This window comes from Bos taurus, chromosome 21 (assembly GCF_002263795.3).
Source record: "Bos taurus isolate L1 Dominette 01449 registration number 42190680 breed Hereford chromosome 21, ARS-UCD2.0, whole genome shotgun sequence".
NCBI classification, from domain to species: Eukaryota; Metazoa; Chordata; class Mammalia; order Artiodactyla; family Bovidae; genus Bos; species Bos taurus.
Window position 1 is genome coordinate 26833931 of NC_037348.1, and position 18825 is coordinate 26852755.

The 18825-nt window shown below is 47.7% G+C and overlaps 2 protein-coding genes across 5 annotated transcripts in view; both read left to right on the forward strand.

Annotated features, from left to right (window-relative positions):
- The window catches only part of CFAP161 (cilia and flagella associated protein 161), a 139124-nt gene that overhangs the window by 10055 nt on the left and 110244 nt on the right, over window positions 1-18825 (forward strand). The window lies entirely within an intron of this gene.
- TLNRD1 (talin rod domain containing 1) lies at window positions 5948-7906 on the forward strand. The gene is given in 1 exon segment (NM_001101258.1): window positions 5948-7906. A coding segment is annotated over 1 exon segment (1089 nt). The 5' UTR covers window positions 5948-6124; the 3' UTR covers window positions 7214-7906.

Genomic DNA, 18825 nt, shown 5'->3' on the forward strand with positions numbered 1-18825 from the left:
GAGAAAGAGGACTTGGTGAGTAAGGAGAGTGACCTGTCACCCTGTGACCCTGCTCCGTAATGAACCACGGGCCAATAGATGTCACTCATGCATCACCTGTGGAGAATGACTAAATCTGGGGAAAAGAGAGTAGGGGTAAATTTTCCAGATACAAATTTCTCTCCTTTAGAAGAGACATTGAAATGAAGATATTAAGGAAGATGTTTAGCTATATGTTAGAAAGAATGCCTGAGAATGAATTGGCCCACCTATGACTACAGAGCCCCACAGGGGCCTTCCCTGGTGGCTCAGTGGTAAAGAATCTACTTGCCAATGTAGGAGACGCAAGAGATGTGGGTTCAACCCCTGGGTTATGAAGATGCCCTGAAGAAGGAAATGACAACCCACTCCGGTATTCTTGCCTGGGAAATCTCGTGACAGAGGAGCCTGGTGGGCTACAGTCCAAGGAGTCTGACACAGCTGAGCATGCATGCACGCACAAGGACTATTACGATCACAAAAACAAAACAGGAACACTGCTTCAAAGGTTAAGATACATTAGGGCAGGGAATGCCCCTTACTGACCACCAGGAGGCACCGTAGACCAAACACAGCTTGGCTGTTAGTCTATAAAGTCTGCAGTGTCAGTGTTCGAAGTTTGCAGTGTCAGTGTTAGATATCAAACCTGGTAGGGCTAGATACATACAATGGAAAATTATTCAGTCTTGTAAGGAAAGAAAAGGGACTTTCCTGGTGGTCCAGTGACTAAGACTCCAAGCTCCCAATGCAGGGGCCCAGGTTCAATCCCTGGTCAGGGAAGTAGATCCCTCATGCTGCAACTAAGACCTGATGCAAATAAATAAATATCTTGTAAAGTAATAATAAAAAGGGGGAGAAAATCCTGACACATGTGACAGTATCAGTGACCCATGAAGACATTATTCTAACTGAAATAAGCCAGACAGAAAAGGAAAAATATTACAAGATTCCATTTAAATAAAGTACTTAGAATAGTCACATTTATAAAAATACAAAGTAGAATAGTGACTTCCAGGGGAATGAGAAGTTACTGTGGAGTGGTACAGAATTCAGTCTGAGGAGATGCCAGGTTCTTCTGAAGACAGATGGTGGTGATGGTTACACCGCAAAGTGAATATACTTAACAATGTGGAACTGTGGCTACGTTCACAAAAATGACCGAGATGGTAAATTTTATGTTATAAATATCTTACCAGGATTTAAGAAAATCAGAAGCTCCCACTGTTGTCTTTGTGTGTTCAGTCGCTCAGTTGTGTCTGACTCTTTGTGACCTCACGGACTATAGCCTGCCAGGCTCCTCGGTCCATGGAAATTTCCAGGCAAGAATACTGGAGTGGGGTTGCTATTTCCTTCTCCAGTTGTCTTATACCTGCTGAAAGTCCAGGAGAAGGATGTACCTACTAGAACAGGTAAAGAAGGAAGAAAAACATGCTTCCAACAATCTTGCCCCTCCTGACCTTGGCTTCCTCCCCAAATCCTGAGTCAGCTTTCTATTTGCATCTTGTTCGCTCACTTATTTATTAAATGCCTACTAAGTGTTGGCCTTGAGCCAGTCACTGAGAAGACATTATGCTGGGGCTAAGCCATTTTCTGCACAGCTCTAGCTTCCTCTTGTCTATTCCAGTTGCTTTCCCTTAGCCACTCCTTCAGCCTAAATCTTTACAGCTTTCTTCTCTCAGTTTTCATTTTAATGAAAAATACTTTGGTTCGCATCATATTTTAATTAAAAAAATTTTTTTTTTAATTTTGGCTACACCATGCAGTATGTGAAATCTTAGTTTTCCAGACAGGGATTGAACCCACACCCCCTACATTGGAAGCACAGAGTCTTAACCACTGGACCACCAGGGAAGTCACTTGTTAAAAAAATTTTTTTAATTGTTTTGGCATATTTTAATTTTAAAAGAAGGCCTTCCCTGATGGTGTAGTGGTAAGGAATCCATCCACTTGCCAATGCAGGAGACATGGGTTCGATCCCTGGGTTGGGAAGATCACCTGGAGAATGAAATGGCAACTTGCTCCAGTATTCTTGCCTGGGAAATCCCATGGAGAACCTGGCGGGCTATATATAGTCCATGGGGTCACAAAGAGTGTGACAGGACTTAGCCCTAAACAACAATAAAATTTTTTAATGAGGATTAGAAATAATGGGTGGAGTTTTCTAAAGAAAATGCCCTTACTGCAGAGAATCCAGGGGCAGTCCCAGCCTTCCTCTGTTAATCAAGTTAGATGAAAATATGCTACAGCAACAGACAACCCTTGGATCTCAGTGGCTCCACAATGAGTTTACTTTTTGCTTATGTGACCTGTTCAGCACAGTAGAGGGGGTCTGCTCCATGGTCACTGAGGCTTATGGTAGTTGCACCACCTAGGACACAGTTTTCTGAACAGTTACAGCAGGGGAAGAGAGTGGAGAATTAGATTGGCTTTCCCCAGCCTCCATCTGAGACAGCCCACATCCCTACCATTGACATCTCAAGGCTCAGGACTGATCACATGGTCCCATAGAATGCAACTGGACTGTTTGGTAAACAGTACTCTATTCTAGTTTCTTTCTAAATCTCCCTATTTGTTTATTTTGACCACACCATGTGGCATGTGGGATCTTAGTTCCCCAACCTGGGATGGAACCCATGCCTCCTGCATTGGCAGTGGGGTGTCTTAACCCCTGGACCACCAGGGAAGTCCCTCTAGTTTCTTGACTCTGCTTGCACTATACGAATAGTGTAGTCGTGATGACCTGTTTTCCTTGTTGCCCTTTTTGGACTCCACTCTTCAGAAGAGGTCAAGCCCTCACATTATTTTGTAACTGTGCCTGCCACGGGGCCTGGCATATGCTAGGTGCCCTTTGTTTGTAGAGCGGATAAAAGATGGCAGAAAGTAAAGGGGACCCAGAGGAAGGTAGTCAGTACTGGGAAGGATTTGTTTAGGAAGGGGTGCCATATGTGATAAATGAAGCCAGGAGGGCCAAGAAACCAATTCCATCAGATTTTAAGAGCTAAACCAAATGTCACTGAATATAGTGGGATGTTTTATGTGTCACAGATCATTGTTGGCATTCAGAAATTCCAACAACGACAACCAAAGAGAGTGCACATGTAGAAGCAAAGTAGGACCCTAGGCAGCACCAAGTGGCTTTGGAAAAAAATCCTCTGACCCCAGAGCAGTTTTATGAATTAAAAAAAAACTGTGTGATGTGAAGGGAAGGGTCTGACTTTCTCAGTTTTCAGAACTAACTAAAACCAGGGTGCTATTCCTAGGTTACCTGGAAAGTCCTTGATTTATCCAGTTGTTTTTCTCTGATAGAGAAATAAAAAGGATCAACCCTACAGAATCACTGCTAGTTTAGAAAATGAGCAGTTTTATAGGCCTCAGTTTGCAAAGTAAGTAGGTTCATATAGAATGCAGAAGATATACAAGGACCCTTTAAGTTATAAGCAGGGTGACCATTCAAGTTTGTCTCTGTTGTTACTGGTTAATTTATTATTAACAGGTCTCACAGTTAGTCTCAAAACTGTTTGGACAATAAATTTCAAGGTCATCCATCCCAGTTAAAAGTGACAACTGGCTGGAAAAAGGTGACACTACGTTCTAGAAAAGGGCAGAAGAACAAACATTTCCACTGGCTGAAAACACCCAGCTTGTGCTGGGCTGGGCACCTAGACAGCCTGTTTCAGGGCTAAGAAGTGGGGGGACCCTGGGACCCTGGTGGGTTTGGGGGATGAGGGAAGCCTGGATGCTTCTAGCACTTCCTGAAGAGCAAGGGCTGGGTCAAATGAGGAGGTCGGCTGTTGGCTCCTTGCCCACGCATTTGCTATCTTCCTGACCTTGGGAAGGCGCATAAGGCATCTGACCATCACTTTCCTAATCTGTAAAATGGGGGTGTTTACCTCCGAAGGCTGCTTCTCTTATTTAACTGTTGGTCACTATTCTTCCATTATGCTGCTGACGACATATAAGTTATGGGAGGGCAGACTGTGCCAGTATAGGCTCATAATTCTCAGAGCTACATTCATGAGCCAAGTACTCAGGCAGTCAGTGCACAGTATCTGATTTCCAAAGGAGAAAACGGAGACTTGGAGAGAGAACTTGTATAAGGTCACACAACTCATACATGGCTGGGGAAGACTGACCCCAGGAAAAAAAAAAAAAGCTGGTTCAAAGCTCACGCTCTTACTATATAAGGGCTATTGAGCTGAAGGGAGGAAGCCGCCAGCGGCCAGCTCTGCTCTTCTCAGACACCTATCTCTAGGGCTCTTTGCTCACCCGCACAGTCCCTCCAGGATCGCACCCTGGAAGAGGAGCAAACACAACAAAGGGCGGAGGAGAGCCTGGCCGAACGATCGACATCCCACAAAACGCGATGACAGGACCCCAGCACACCACTCGGCGATGGTGCCAAGCGTCCTCCCTTCGGTCCAGAAAACAGGCCACCTTTGAGACTTGCTCCCTGGGCGGGGAGGAAGCGCGGAGCCCCCGGGTCGGGCTGAGAGCTTACGTAAGCCCAACCGGCGGCTGCGCCCGGGTCTCCCAAGGGTGGGCGCTGAGCCCCCGGCCCGGACGGGCCTCCCTCCGGCCCGCTCCCCTGCGTCTCAGCCGGGGACCACCGGCCCGGCGCCCGCGGCGTCCGCGCTGGGCGGGGGCGTCCTCCCGCAGCCACCCAGCTTCCCGGGGGAGGAGCAGCGCATCGCGCAAGCATCCGGGAGCGGCGGAGGGGGCGGGAGGAAGGGCGAGAGGAGGAAGCGGGATTTAAACGAAAGGCGGTGACGCCACACAAAAGATTTCTATAGGCTCCAGGGAGGTTACGGCCGAGGCGGCGGTGGCGAGCCCGGGGGCGAGGCGCGGACGGGAAGAGGAAAAGCTTCCAGCGGCCCCGGCGGGCGAGCGGGTGGCGGCGCACCCACGGCCGTGCTCCGAGGTGAAGCCGCGCGGGGAGAGGAAGCGGGTGTTTTCCCCTCTGCCTTTCGGCCCCCGCCCTTCCTTTCAGTTTCTCCCGGCTCGCTCGGAAGTTGGAGGTTGACAAAAATGGCAGGAGCCGGGGCCCGGGCGGGTCTCTGCAGCGCCGCGGGGACCTTCTGAGTTGACCGGGCCGCCGGGGAGACGCGCGCGGCGGCGTCCGATGCTCAGGGCCCGTGGTCCCGGGAGAGCTCAGCCGCTGCGGGCCCGAGGCGAGGAGGAGGCGACGGGGATGGACTCGCGCCGACAGCCTGCGGCGGGCCGTGGGGCGCGCGGTCCGGGAGGGCGTGCCGCCTCGGCTCCGGGCCGCGCTCTGTGAACCGGCGAGGCGGGAAGGGGCCGCTGCGGCGCCCGGCACGCCCGGGCGTGGCGGGCGGGCGAGAGCGCGAGCGGGGCGGCCGCTGTGCGCAATCAGTGCAGGCTCCCGCCCGACTGACTCGGCCGCGCCAGCACCGGCCACACCCTCGGCTCTGCTGCCGCCGCTTCCCGAGAGCGGGAGGCAGGAGATGCCCACGGGGCGGCCGTGCGTCCCCGAGGGCCAGCCCCGGCCGCCGTCGCGGGGAAGTGCCGCCCGGCGGGGTCTGGCCGCCTGAAGCCCACGTGCGCCGCCGAGCCCGAGGTGGCTGACAGCAGAGCCTGCTGGAGCCGCCGCCGGCGCTCCTCCCCGAGGAAAGGATTTTTATTTCAAAGAAAGGAAGGAAGGACAACTCCCAACTTCCCTCTCCCGCCCGCCCCTGCCCCGGCAGTCGGACCGGGCCATGCCCAGGAAGGCGGCGGCGGCGGCGGCGGCAGCAGCAGCAGCCCAGCAGAAGGGACTTTCCTGGCACTCCGGCGACGAGGAGCGCAGACTGTGAGTTTGCTCTGCCCTTGTTCATGGTTCCTGCAAGCCCTCCAAGAGGCCGAAAGCTGCAGCCCCTCGCCGCGCCTCGAAGAGTCTCCTGCGTTCTGTGGCCCCCGGGCCCGCTCCGCGCCGCCGGGGCTCCGGCCGCCGCAGCCCAGTGCCCTCTGCCCGCGGCGGTGGATGGCATGATGGTGCGGGGAAGGCACCGCGGCCTTGGCCAGCTGAGTCGCGACGGCCGCGGGGGCGGCGGCATCGGCAGCGGCGGTGGTAGCGGGCTCCCCAGCGGCATGCCAGTGCCCCCCGGGCGCGATGGCTAGCGGCAGCGCTGGGAAGCCCAGTGTCGAGGCGGCTTCTCCGGCTCCAGCGAGCGCCGTCGGTGGGGCCTCGTCGCAGCCGCGTAAGAGGCTGGTGTCCGTCTGTGACCACTGCAAAGGCAAGATGCAGCTGGTGGCCGACTTGCTGCTGCTGTCGAGTGAGGCGCGGCCCGTGCTCTTCGAGGGCCCCGCATCCTCTTGCGCCGGCGCCGAGTCCTTTGAGCAGTGCCGGGACACCATCATCGCGCGCACCAAGGGGCTCTCCATCCTCACCCACGACGTGCAGAGCCAGCTCAACATGGGCCGCTTCGGGGAGGCAGGGGACAGCCTGGTGGAGCTGGGAGACCTGGTGGTTTCCCTGACCGAGTGCTCCGCCCACGCGGCCTATCTGGCGGCCGTGGCCACGCCGGGCGCGCAGCCCGCGCAGCCGGGCCTGGTGGACCGCTACCGCGTGACACGCTGCCGCCACGAGGTGGAGCAAGGCTGCGCCGTGCTGCGCGCCACCCCGCTGGCCGACATGACCCCGCAGCTTCTGCTCGAGGTGTCGCAGGGCCTGTCGCGCAACCTCAAGTTCCTGACGGACGCGTGCGCCCTGGCTAGCGACAAGTCCCGGGACCGCTTCTCGCGTGAGCAGTTCAAGCTGGGCGTCAAGTGCATGAGCACCAGCGCGTCGGCGCTGCTGGCCTGCGTGCGCGAGGTGAAGGCGGCGCCGAGCGAGCTGGCGCGGAGCCGCTGCGCGCTCTTCAGCGGGCCGCTGGTGCAGGCGGTTGGCGCCCTGGTGGGCTTCGCCACCGAGCCGCAGTTCCTGGGTCGCGCGGCGGCCGTGAGCGCCGAGGGCAAGGCGGTGCAGACCGCCATCCTGGGAGGCGCCATGAGCGTGGTGTCGGCCTGCGTGCTCCTGACCCAGTGCCTCAGGGATCTGGCGCAGCACCCCGACGGGGGCGCCAAGATGTCGGACCACAGGGAGAGGCTGAGGAACTCGGCCTGCGCCGTGTCTGAAGGCTGCACCCTGCTATCTCAGGCTTTAAGGGAGAGGTCTTCGCCCAGGACTTTACCGCCAGTGAATTCCAATTCTGTGAATTAGCACCCCCCCCCAATCCTCACCCTCATCCCCTCCCTGTTCCATTCCCCCAACCCACTCCCAGGCTAAAGGAAGATAACATATTCTCTGCCCTTTTCCATTTATACCAAAGAAATCAACGGTGAAGCTTCCCCCCTACCCCCCGCTCCGTTAAATGCTCGTGAGGAATCTTCCAGAAGGCAGGGCCATGCATACATGCCATTTATGCACGCATTCTGAGGGCCCCTGTGCCCCACCAGCCCAAGCACAGTAGGGACCAGCAGGTGGAAGATGTGACATCTGCTAGTTGCGGGGTTAACCCCCGCCCCCTACCCCAGCTCCCCTTCCGGGACTCCTCAACTAAATTTTATTATTAATTGGGCAGGAAGGAGGTCATGGGTTCATTTCTTTTTTGGTCTTTTATTTTCTTCCCTAATTAAAAGGTTACCTCAGTTTTCACTCCTTAGACATGGATGTAGCTACCTTTTGTTTGTATGTTGTTATTTTTTTAAGCAGTCGTGATGGATTAGGCGTATACTTGGTGTGGAAAGAGTATGACTTTGCCATGTGATTTGCAAATGGGGGGAGAAAGCTACTGTGAGTGTGTGTTTTATTTTTTAATTTACACTATAGAGTGATCCCCCCCGCCCCATGTCAAGTTTTTACCTTGCATGTACTGGAGTATTTATTTCATCTATTAAAATGTTATGTTTCTCAGATTACTTTCTGCAATGATTGTTGATTTTTCAATAATTGTAATGTTGCAGGCTGCCTGTCATTCCTGGAAAGGCACCCTAGAAAGGTTTCGCTTCAGTTAATAGTGAGGTGGGTCCCCTTTATGCTTTTTCCTGAAGAGTTAACTTATTTGAACAGCCTAGAATTCAAGAGAGAACTGTTTGTAAAAAAGAAAATTGTCCCCTTGTAAAGGCAGGGGACACATACAATGGTTAGATTACCTATAGTGCTAGGTTGGCTGTTTGGGTTTTCTTTGTTTTTTTTTTCTGTCTTCTAGTTTCTCCTGGAAAGTAATTTTGCATCCATTGTTCCCGTCTCATCTTTCTGTCCTAATGAACAGGGTTCAGGCTAACTGCAGTCTGATTTGTATTCCGCCTGTCTTTTTCAGATTAAGGCTCTTGCTAGTCCCATGTGGAATGCATGTACGGGAATCCGTGTGTGGACCTGCAAAAGTACTGTATATCAAATGAGAGTATGTAGACAGGTCTGTTCAGACAAGAACCAACTGCTCTTGATTTTAGAAAACCAAACAAATGTAGACTGTTCTAGAGTGTTCAGTGGAGGGGGAAGAATTCTGAAAAGAGTGGTAATAACTTTCTAGACCCAGGGCATGAAGGCAGGCAAAGGGGTTATCTTTGTGACCTTGGTTTAAGATACGCCCCGGTTGCGTGTATGTTGTATGCTTTGTTCAGTGAAATCTGGAATTACTTTAAGGTAGCGGGTCCTTTCTGCAGACAGTTTTAAGAAAAAAATATTGGGGGAGAGGTGTATGGTTTTACTGAACCTAGCTAACTTTTGAACATTTTCCCACTGAAAAAAACAACACATGTATTTGCTGTGCCTATCCTCAGAGAGCTATGTGGATAAAACTAGTACATGCTTTAAATTTGCTCAGTTTATTTATTTTTTTTTTCCTTGGGATTTGTTGTGCCTAAACCTTTGCAGTTGCCACAGAGCTGAAAAGAAAAAGATTTTTCTACTGTGATGTGTTAGAGAGGAAAGTTATAGTGGTTGTTTTTACTTGAATGACTGTATTTATTACAAGAACATTGTATTCAGCATGTAGAACCTCTTTAAATCTATGTTGGGTTATTTCACTCCTTGAGCTTCTCTGAAGTAAAGTGGTTGAGTGTATACATTTTTAAAAGCGGTCAAGGGAGCTGTTCTTTTTCTCTCTTAGATCCTGGTAGATTTAAATTTCTGAAGTCTATAAAAGATGAAAATGACCTTGAATGCTTATTCCTCTCCCCCGGCCCTTTAAGTCTGGATTGGTCAGGTTTAGGAAGCTTTTAAGGGGAGAAAACCTACCAAACCTATGTGCCAGTGACAGTCCTGCTTACATATAGGAATTTTTACTTACTTTTATTCATTGGATTTCCACAAGTAATGCTGACATTTATAATTGCATGTTTCCTTTAGCCTGTGCAGATCACAAAGAGTCAACTGAATGGAACATAGTAAAATAAAACCAGAGCCAGAAATCTGCAAATTTGGTATCTGATTAGGAAAAAAAGAATTGCCAATTGTTCCTTGGACTCATTCCTTGCAGAAGCAATTTTCAGGACAGTGCAAGCCAAAAAAAAAAAAAACAAAACACTTTCCCTATCTACTTGGATGCAGTTAACTAGCTAGTCACCAAATTAATTTTGAAACTTCTTTTCCTCTTAGCCAAGTGACCATTGCTTTTAACGTTTCTGTGTATTAAAGATTTTTGGACTTGTAGTTGAAATCTCTGTCGACTGAAATTGATCAAAGATTCCGTTGTGTGTTGACCTCTTTTTTTCTCCCTCTATCTCTAAGATAAAGTTTAGGATTTTTCATCCAGCAGGTGGCTTAAAGTGAATTCCACTTGTATTTTTTCAACAGGCTTCAGGAAAGTAGAGTGAGGAATGCACAGTATCTCTGTGTGTCTGTATCACTTGGTTAGCTGGGCACAAATCTTTGATATTTTAACTTTCTCCTGATATATTGCTGCTGTTCTTTAGTCGTTAAGTTGTGTCCAACTCTCTTCCAACCCTGTGGACTGTAAGCCTGCTGAGCTCCTCTGCCCGTGGGATTTCCCAGGCAAGAATACTGGAGTGGGTTGCCATTTCCTTCTCTAGGAGATCATCCTGACCCAGGGATCAAACCTGAATCTCCCGCTTGGCAAGCAGATTCTTTATCACTGAGCCACTTGGGAAGCCCACTTCTCCCAATGTACCAAGCAGCTAAACTTGTTTTTTAAATAGCCCTGATTTTGTGAAAGCATCTCAGACCTATTTCATTGGGTTTAATAAGGGCAGCAGAGATACTGGTTTCAGGAATAAAATCACAGTGGCCTGATTTTTTTTTTCCCCCCATATTAAACCACCCTAAAGTTAATTTAGACAGCTATCTTTGAGCTCTTCTGACTTCTGAGGGCAAGTTTTCTTAAACACGGGCTTAATGGGCACCATCCTGACTGAGAATGTTGGAAACCTTCCTTTGAATGGTCCTAAGAGAAGGAAATGATTATGGCACTGTTCTTGGAACAGAAGCCATTATTTATGACAGTCAACCCGAAGTAAATGGGACAAAAGGCTTTCAAACACAAGACTTCACTAGAAAAAAAGCATAGCTCTGTCTTTCCATGGTTGTTTAAGCTTGGCCTTTTTCTGTTACTCTTTCTGGGTTGATGTTAGGAAATGCAAAAATTACGTGTTTATGTGTTTCGAACGAACTCCAACCTCATCTCCACCCCAGTTTTTTTTTTTTTTTAGTCACGTTTCTAAAAAATATCTAGAGTTCATAGTTCTGGAAGCATCATCTAAACCTGATTGGTTATTTTGCAGATACTTTTTTTTTAAAGCTGGCATAGGGATCTAAAATATTTGACAGTTTGAAGCAGCTAATTTTAACAGAAACACCTGTTTGTTTTTTTTTTTCCCAGAATGAATGTGACTATGGTAACATGCAGATCAGGCAGAGGATTTGAAAAATGCCTGCCAAAGCCTCTTCTGAGCTTTGCTCAGTAAACAGAGAGGAGTTAGAGAAGAAATCTTTGAAGCCCTAAGTGGTACTTTCACCATCAGGCCATCCCCTGGCCAGTGGGTGCTTAGAATTCTAACTCCTGGAAGAGCCATGAAGGAACCCGCCTCGCGTTCCAGGGTGGACACAGGTACCTGTGTTCCCTACAGGCAAATTCTTGTCTTGATTGAAAAAAAAAATTTTTTTTCTTTTTTTGCATGAGTATGTGTGAAATGAATTGGCTTCTTTTATTGAAAGCAGGGTTTTTATTTGGGATCATTTGTGTCAGTGAGTTGTCTGGTTCCACTCAGTGGCAGAGGTTTAAAGATTGGATTGATCTGATGCTGCAGGGAGAAAAGTGTTACTTGTATCTGTGATTGGGGTTGATTTAATTGAACTGTAAAGCCCCTTCAGGTCAGGGATTGTCATACTTGGCATAGTGCATTTGTTTTTTTTTTTTTTTTTAAGTAAATGTGTGTCAATACCTGCCTCAAGTATAGCCAAGTGTGAAAGTGTTAGTCACTCAGTTGTGTCTGACTCTTTGCAACCCCTGTGGACTGGGGCCCGCCAGGCTCCTCTGTCCATGGGATTTCCCAGGCACGAATACTGGAGTAGGTTGCCATTTCCTCCTTCAGGGGATCTTCCTGACCAAGCGATGGTACTCCGGTCTACCTGCATTGCAGGCAGACTCTTTACCATCAGGCCACTAGGGAAGCCCACTTTTTTTTCTGGAAATGAAAGTTACAATGGGCCTTTGTTCAGCAACTGTAGAGCAGGGGACCAGCAGTATGTGCCAGCCACTGTCACAGGCCCTGGGGTCCAGCTCTAAGGGGGTCATGGTTCCTCCTTTTGTAGAAAGTCGGGTGCTGCTCCAGACTTGATCAAGGGACTGGCAGTAACATCCCCATCATAATCCTGGGCCCTACCTCTGGCCTATTCTGTCAGCAACATGGGGTGTGGAGCAATCTGAGTCTCCCCCAGCCTTCCCAGGTGTTTCTGACCCAGGCCCAGTCTGCAAGGCCTGCCGGTTCTTTTTTATTCCCTGTGGACCCTGTAAGATCTCAGTGCTTCTGTATCAGGAGGTAGCCGCATTTCTACAAGTTTCTTGTTTGCTCAGGTGGTTTTTTTTTTTTTTCTCCTGGATATTTCGAGCCCTTTTCTTCACTTAAGATAATTTAGGCTCTCCTGCCAATTTGGAATTGGCAGGTTTTTCTTTTGGGGGTTTGTGTGTGTGTATGTGTGTACAAGTACAGAGTCCTTGTTCTCTTAACTCCCTTTGGAGATGAACTGAAGTCATGTAATAGTAAACTGGCAACTTGGCTTTCTATGTTTTTGCATGCTGTTGACTCTTGTCCTAGAAAACTGGAACTAGCAGACAACCTAATTAAAAATCAACCCTTCAGCTCTTTGGCTGCCCAAGAAAGAACACTTTGCTCTTGAGTTTGTAAAGTACTTTATTCAGAACCAAATGAAGCATACAGACTTTTTCCAAAGCTCATTTTAGGGAAAAGCCAAAGTTTGCAATATACTCAGGAAATATGTTCTTGAAGCCCAGTCATGCACCAGGAATTAGGAAGATCTTTTAGATCCTTCATATTCACAAGGGTGGTCCCGGGAGCTGGCTTCAGCACCAGCAGATAGCAGAATCTTGGCCCCACCCTTGACCTACCCAGTAATATCTGCTTTGTCAAGATCTCCATGGATTTCTGGGCACACTCACTTTGAGAAGCACTGCTTGGGGAGATACTATGTAGCCACCATGGCCAAATCCTTACTCTGCTCTTGACTGTGGGAACCTAGGCATTTACTATGTTTATTTCAATCTTTTCTGTTTATCATGTGTGTTCATGTATGTGATGTAACTGGCTCCTTCCAGCAGTCTTGTGAAGTAGGCAGGTATTACTCACTGTACGTGTCATCTAAACATTTGTACTTCGGTTTTCCTGTTGTGAAAAATATTTATGATGAATTCCCATGAAGTGCAAGACCTCCAGAGTAGTCCTATCCACTTACAAGATGATCGAAAATATTATCTGAAACACTTTATGTTAAAGTCGGTTTCCCCTAAGGATCTTCTTTTTTACCCTTCCGGTAACTTGACACAGCAAATACATTGTGATGTCCTTGAGGAGGGCGCAAATAAAGAGCATAGCCCTGTCTTCTAAGTCTTCTGTTATTCTCTGGGGCAAACCTATCCAGATTCTCGGAAATGTTGGATATCTAAAGTTCTTCAAAATGTCAAACTTCCAGGAAGTGTTTAAATGCTATTTAGGTTTGTTAGTACAGTTTCATTAATAGCAAATATATTTACTGATTTCAAGCTTTATTCTAAGTATTCACTAATAACTTACTTTATTTATTTTTTTTGCTGAAGTAGGACATAGAAGACTTTTTAAAAAGTCCTCTTTTAGGAAAAGAAAAAATGTAAGTAGCTCAGTTGTATCTGACTCTTTGTAATCCCATGGACTGTAGTCCACCAGGCTCCTCTGTCCATAGAATTTTCTGGGCAAAAAATTGGAGTGGGTAGGCATTCCCTTCGCTAGGGGATCTTCCCAAGCCAGGGATGGAACCTGGGTCTCTTGCACTGCAGGTGGATTCTTTATCACTGAGCCACCAGGGAAGCCTCTATGCATTCAAGGTTAATGAGCATATTGCCCTGAAAATTTTTCTGCCAAAATTGCAGTATATCACCTAATGTGGTTTCTGACTTCCTTCTAATTTGCCCATTTTTTTTTTTTCCACCTGTGCCCCCTGCAGTTCAAGTGTGGAGCCCCAAGCACTGGACTGCCAGGGAATTCCAAATTTGCCTGTTTTAGATGGCAAAGATACTGATCCAGTAAAAAATCACACATTGGTTGCCTTAGGTATAGGAGACCTGCCTTCATGTCAGACCCCTAGAAGTTAGATATTACAGGAAACACAGGTCAGTTTAGTGCTTACTGAGGCCCTTTCCATTTCAACTTTGGCCATCTGCTTCCTGTTCTAAAATGAATGGGTAAGTCATTCCAGTACCTTCCTTGAGATAGAATTCTGATATAAAAGTTTTTCTAAAAGTTTGCTTGGAGGCTAGGTTTTACTTAAATGTTCTTTCGGTAAGTTCCATGATAAAAATATTTTTAAAAACATACGTATGATTCTAGTTTTATCACTTGGAACTTAATTTTAAGGTATGTAGGCATTTTAGTAATGCTGTGAGAAGTTGTCCATAGAACTGACAGAAATAGATCATCTGATATTTCACCTGTCTTGATGGAGTCATGTTGTTCATATTGTTTAGTCACTAAGTCATGTCCAACTCTTGTGTGACCCCATGAGTTGTAGCCTGCCAGGCTCCTCTGTCCAGGCAAGAATACTGGAGTGGGTTGCCGTTTTCTTCTAGAGGAAATTTTCCCAACCTAGGGATCAAACCCATGTCTCCTGCACTACACGCAGATTCTTTACCAGTGAGCCACCGGGAAGCCCACCTTATATAAGAGGAATGACAAAGCCACACAGCATTCCCAACAGACCCAGAAGCCCCATCCTTTGTCATCCTCAATAAAATCAGTTTGTGATGTGGTTTGTTTTCCAGCAGAGATGTTTTCCAAGTATACCTTCCTTTTGTGTTACATCTATGTGGCTGCAGAAAACAGACCTGAAAAAGTGTGGCTCCCAAAGGACTCATTGAATGAAGAGTAGGATGTAGGTGTTGCTGTGATGCACCAGAGCATCTTCCCTTTTAGACAAAGTAGATGGATTCAGTATCATGGGGGTTGATTCCTTCCTGGGCATCTGAGGATTATTCACTTTAAACGCTCCAGGGAAAAGTTTTAACTATATATATATATATATATATATATATATATATGAAAAATAAAAGTCCTTTTCTGGAGCAGCCAAGGATTTGGTGTCCACAGCAGGTTCTGGAACCAGTCCTCCACAGATGCAAGAGATTACTGTGTTTGCAAATCTTTGACCTCCAGAGTACCTCATTTAATTTAAATAAAATATTCTCCATGTAAGCTAAAGTCCTTCCATTAAAACCCATCATCCATGTCAGCAAGATAAGCAAGCAGGTATTTAGGTAGATGGGGCTTTCCAGGTGGTGCTAGTAATAAAGAACCTCCCTGCCAATGCAGGAGACAAGGGCCTCGGGTTCGGTCCCTGGGTCAGGAAGACCCCTGGAGGAGGGCACGGCAACCCACTCCAGTATTCTTGCCTATAAAATCCCCTGGACAGAGGAGCCTGGTGGGTTATGGTCCATAGAGTCACAAAGAGTTGGGCATGACTCCTGTGACTTAGCACAGCATAACACATTTAGGTGGATGTGTAGGTAGACGGGTAATAATCAGAAGGTGGGTTACAAAATAGAGCCTTGTTAAGTCTCAGGGCTGAGAAACTAGATGTGTTTCTACCTTCTTAACACTTTGAGAAGTGAATTCTGCAGTGTCCAGTGGAAATTCATTTCAGTTTTTTGAAGCATTTCCTAATTGCCTAACCTAAATTGTTCCTCCTCCACTGTTCTGGCCCATTTTTTTTCCAGCTGAAAAGAGAACGGCTCCCATACTGCTTAGAGAAGATAGGACATTAATTAATGCCTCAGGGGATGTTGATTACTGGGACTCTTCACACATCTCCAGTGGCCATTTCTTAAGACTGATTCTGTCCTGGGAGCTGGGAATATGGAGATAAGCTTAAAATACAGAACAAGTGATAGAAAGGGAGTACAGATTACAGGAGTTCGAGATAAGCACCATAAATACTGTCAATGAGAATCCTCTAGTTTAGGTCTTTGGCTATTTGTGATCTTTGTAGTTTCTTGTTATTGTTCAGTAAGTTGTGTCCAGCTCTTTGTGACCCCATGGACTGTAGCACATCAGGCTTCCCTGTCCATCACTATCTCCTAGAGTTTGCTCAAACTCATGTCCATTGAGTTGATGCCATCACATTCTGTCGTCCCCTTCTCCTCCTGCCCTCAGTCTTTCCCAACATCAGGCAGGGTCTTTTCCAATGAGTCAACTCAGGTAGCCAAAGTACTGGAGCTTCAGCATCAGTTCTTCCAATAAATATTCAGAGTTGATTTCCTTTAGGATTGACTGGTTTGATCTCCTTGCTGTCCAAGGGACTCTCAAGTGTCTTCTCCAGCACCACAGTTCGAAAGCATCAATTGTTCTGCGCTTAGCCATGCTTATGGTCCAACTCTTTATTGTTCCTGGAGTTGAACAAATTCGTGACCAGGGAAGGAGGTTGGCATCAGAACTGGTCTTTCCTACTCTCAGTGCCAGGTGACTGCATATAATTTAAGTGGGGACTTCATGAAATTTATTTTTGGTGCTGCTGGAGGGTAGTTTTCAGTTAGAGACTGCAGGTGCCTTGAAGAGTGGGCTTTATTCCAAGGCTTAAGGGTCATTTTCTTTTCTGCTTGTTAATTCTGAGTAGTGTTGATGTAGGGTGTAAGGCTGTTCTGGACCAGCTTTGCTCTACTGAAAGTAGAACAGCTTTTCCCCACTTCATTCACTGCTGGCCTGGCCTTGGATCAGGAGCCCTAGGTGGGGCTGCTGAAATCACCTTACCTGCAGAGAAGTCCTGGGCCTGGCTGCCCACCACCTTTGGAGATCACCTAGCTCTGAACTTACCTGGTGGGTTAGACAGTAAAGAACTCACCTGCCAATGCAGGAGACCTGAGTTTGATCCTTGGGTTAGGAAGATCCCCTGGAGAAGAACACCCACTCTAGTGTTCTTGCCTGAAAAATTCCATAAACAGGGGAGCCTTGTAGGCTACAGTCCATGGGGTTGTGAAGAGTCAGACAGGACTGAAGCAACTAACACCACTTTCACTTTTGAGCTAGGCTGGGGTACTTGAAGATGCATGTGGCTGGGAGTGGAGCTGGCTAACAGATTGGAAGCCTTCCAGGCAAGAACTGGGACTTTTTCATTTCTATCATCCTTAGCAGGTAGCCAACATACTCAATAAACGTTTGTTCAATGAAAGAAGCAAGAGCCAACATCTTTTGAGCCCCTGTGTATGCGAGGAACCTTACATTGCATCTCTCAGTCCTTAACACTTTGAAGTGTGAAGAGTTGTTCTCCTTTTACAGATGAGGATGTTGAAGTGAAACCGCTTGCCCAGGGACACAAACTAGAAAAGAGTGGAATAAGGGTAACAATCAAGTTCTGTCTGGTGGAGCCTAGCATTCTCAGCCACTTGGCTACAGAAAATGAATGAATTTCTAGGATGGAGTCCCTCTGCCTATTGAGGTTGAAATGCTCACCAACTCCATTAAAAAAGGAAAAACACTGTATTAAGACTCCCAATGCAGTGGGCACAGGTCCCATCCCTGGTCAGGGACCTAAGATCCTGCATGCCTCGTGGCATGACCAAAAATTTAAAAAGCGCCAAACCCCTAAACTCTACCAATGACAATTTTTGTAGGTTTCCTCCTGAGCCTTTGGTCTGAGCCCTTTTGCAGAGGGCCCTGGTTGCCCATGGCTCCCTTATAAAGTCTCAGCCTTTCTACCAGCTGCTCAATCCTGGTGTCCTGGAGGATGCTCAGAGATCAACCTCTGCTTTGCCTTGTAACCTCCACTTGGATTTCTCAAATACAAATATCTTAAGTTATTGACCACTTGCAACACTCCATGGTTTCTCCATTGACTTTAGGATAAAAGCCAGACTCCTAATTGAGAGAGTTCTAGATGATCTGGTTCCTTGCTCCCTGCAGACCGCATTCCACCCATGATAGCACCTGCAGAGTCCCTCTCGTGTCATTCTCTTTTTACCTGAGCTCTTGCACAGCTGTGTCTTCTTGGACAGTTCATCCTGCACCCTGCCTTTCTCCCCCAGCCTCTGACTCTTCTAGCCTGGGTGGCACCCCACCAATGAGTCCTTGTGGTACCTTTGACTTCCCTTCTATTGGTTTACCAAGTTCTTGTAATCCTCTGTTTACTTATCCATGTTCCCAGTCTGTATCATCGGATGGTAGAGTCATCTTTCTGTCTCCAGTGACTAATGGAGTTGCCTAACACAAAGTGCTCAGCCGACTCTGCAACCCCATGGACTGCAGCACGCCAGGCTTCTCTTTCCATGAGATTGCTGGAACAAATTTAGCATTTCCTACTCCAGGGGATCTTCCCGACCCAGGGATCAAACCTGCATCTCCTGCATTGGCAGGCAGATTCTTTACCACTGAGCCATCTGGGAAGCCCAACACACAGTAGGCCCCAATAAACATTTTTGCATGAACAGATGTGTTGGTGAGTCATATCAAGCTTTTAGAGAAGAAGAGCCCAGAAGTAAAAGACCTCATTAGCTTTTCTCTTTGTCTAGGTCCCTTTTTGTCAGTTACCAAGTTCATCCAAAATTTCCTTCCTAGAACCCTGAAGATCTGTTTCTTCCCTCACCTGCAGTGCCAGGACCCTAGTCCAGGGCCTCACTGACCTGCATATAGACGATGCTGCAGAATGTATCTCCCTGGAGATCGGCTGCAGCCTGGACCTCTCAGCCAAGGTTGGCCTGCTTTCCTCATTTCCCTGCCCATCACTCATGTTGTGCCCAACACAATTTGTTGCCTTTCTGCAGCAAATTGGAACCCTAAAGTGCACCTTCAAGTAGCCAATACATGTATGCGCGTGTGCTCAGTCATGTTCGACTCTTTCTGACCCCATGGACTATAGTCCACCAGGCTCCTCTGTCCATGGAATTTTCTAGGCAAGAATACTGGAAATGAGTTGCCATTTCCTCCACCAGGGGATCTTCCTGACCCAGGGACTGAACCCACGTCCCTTATGTCTCTTGCATTGGCAGGCAGGTATAACAACTCAGACAATCCTGTGCCCTCTTATCCCTAACTCTGCTTTTGCTTTCGTTGGCCTCTACATGAACTGTCTCTCCCATCCTTCTGAATCGTTACTAACCCCTTGAGTGCACACTGCTTCCA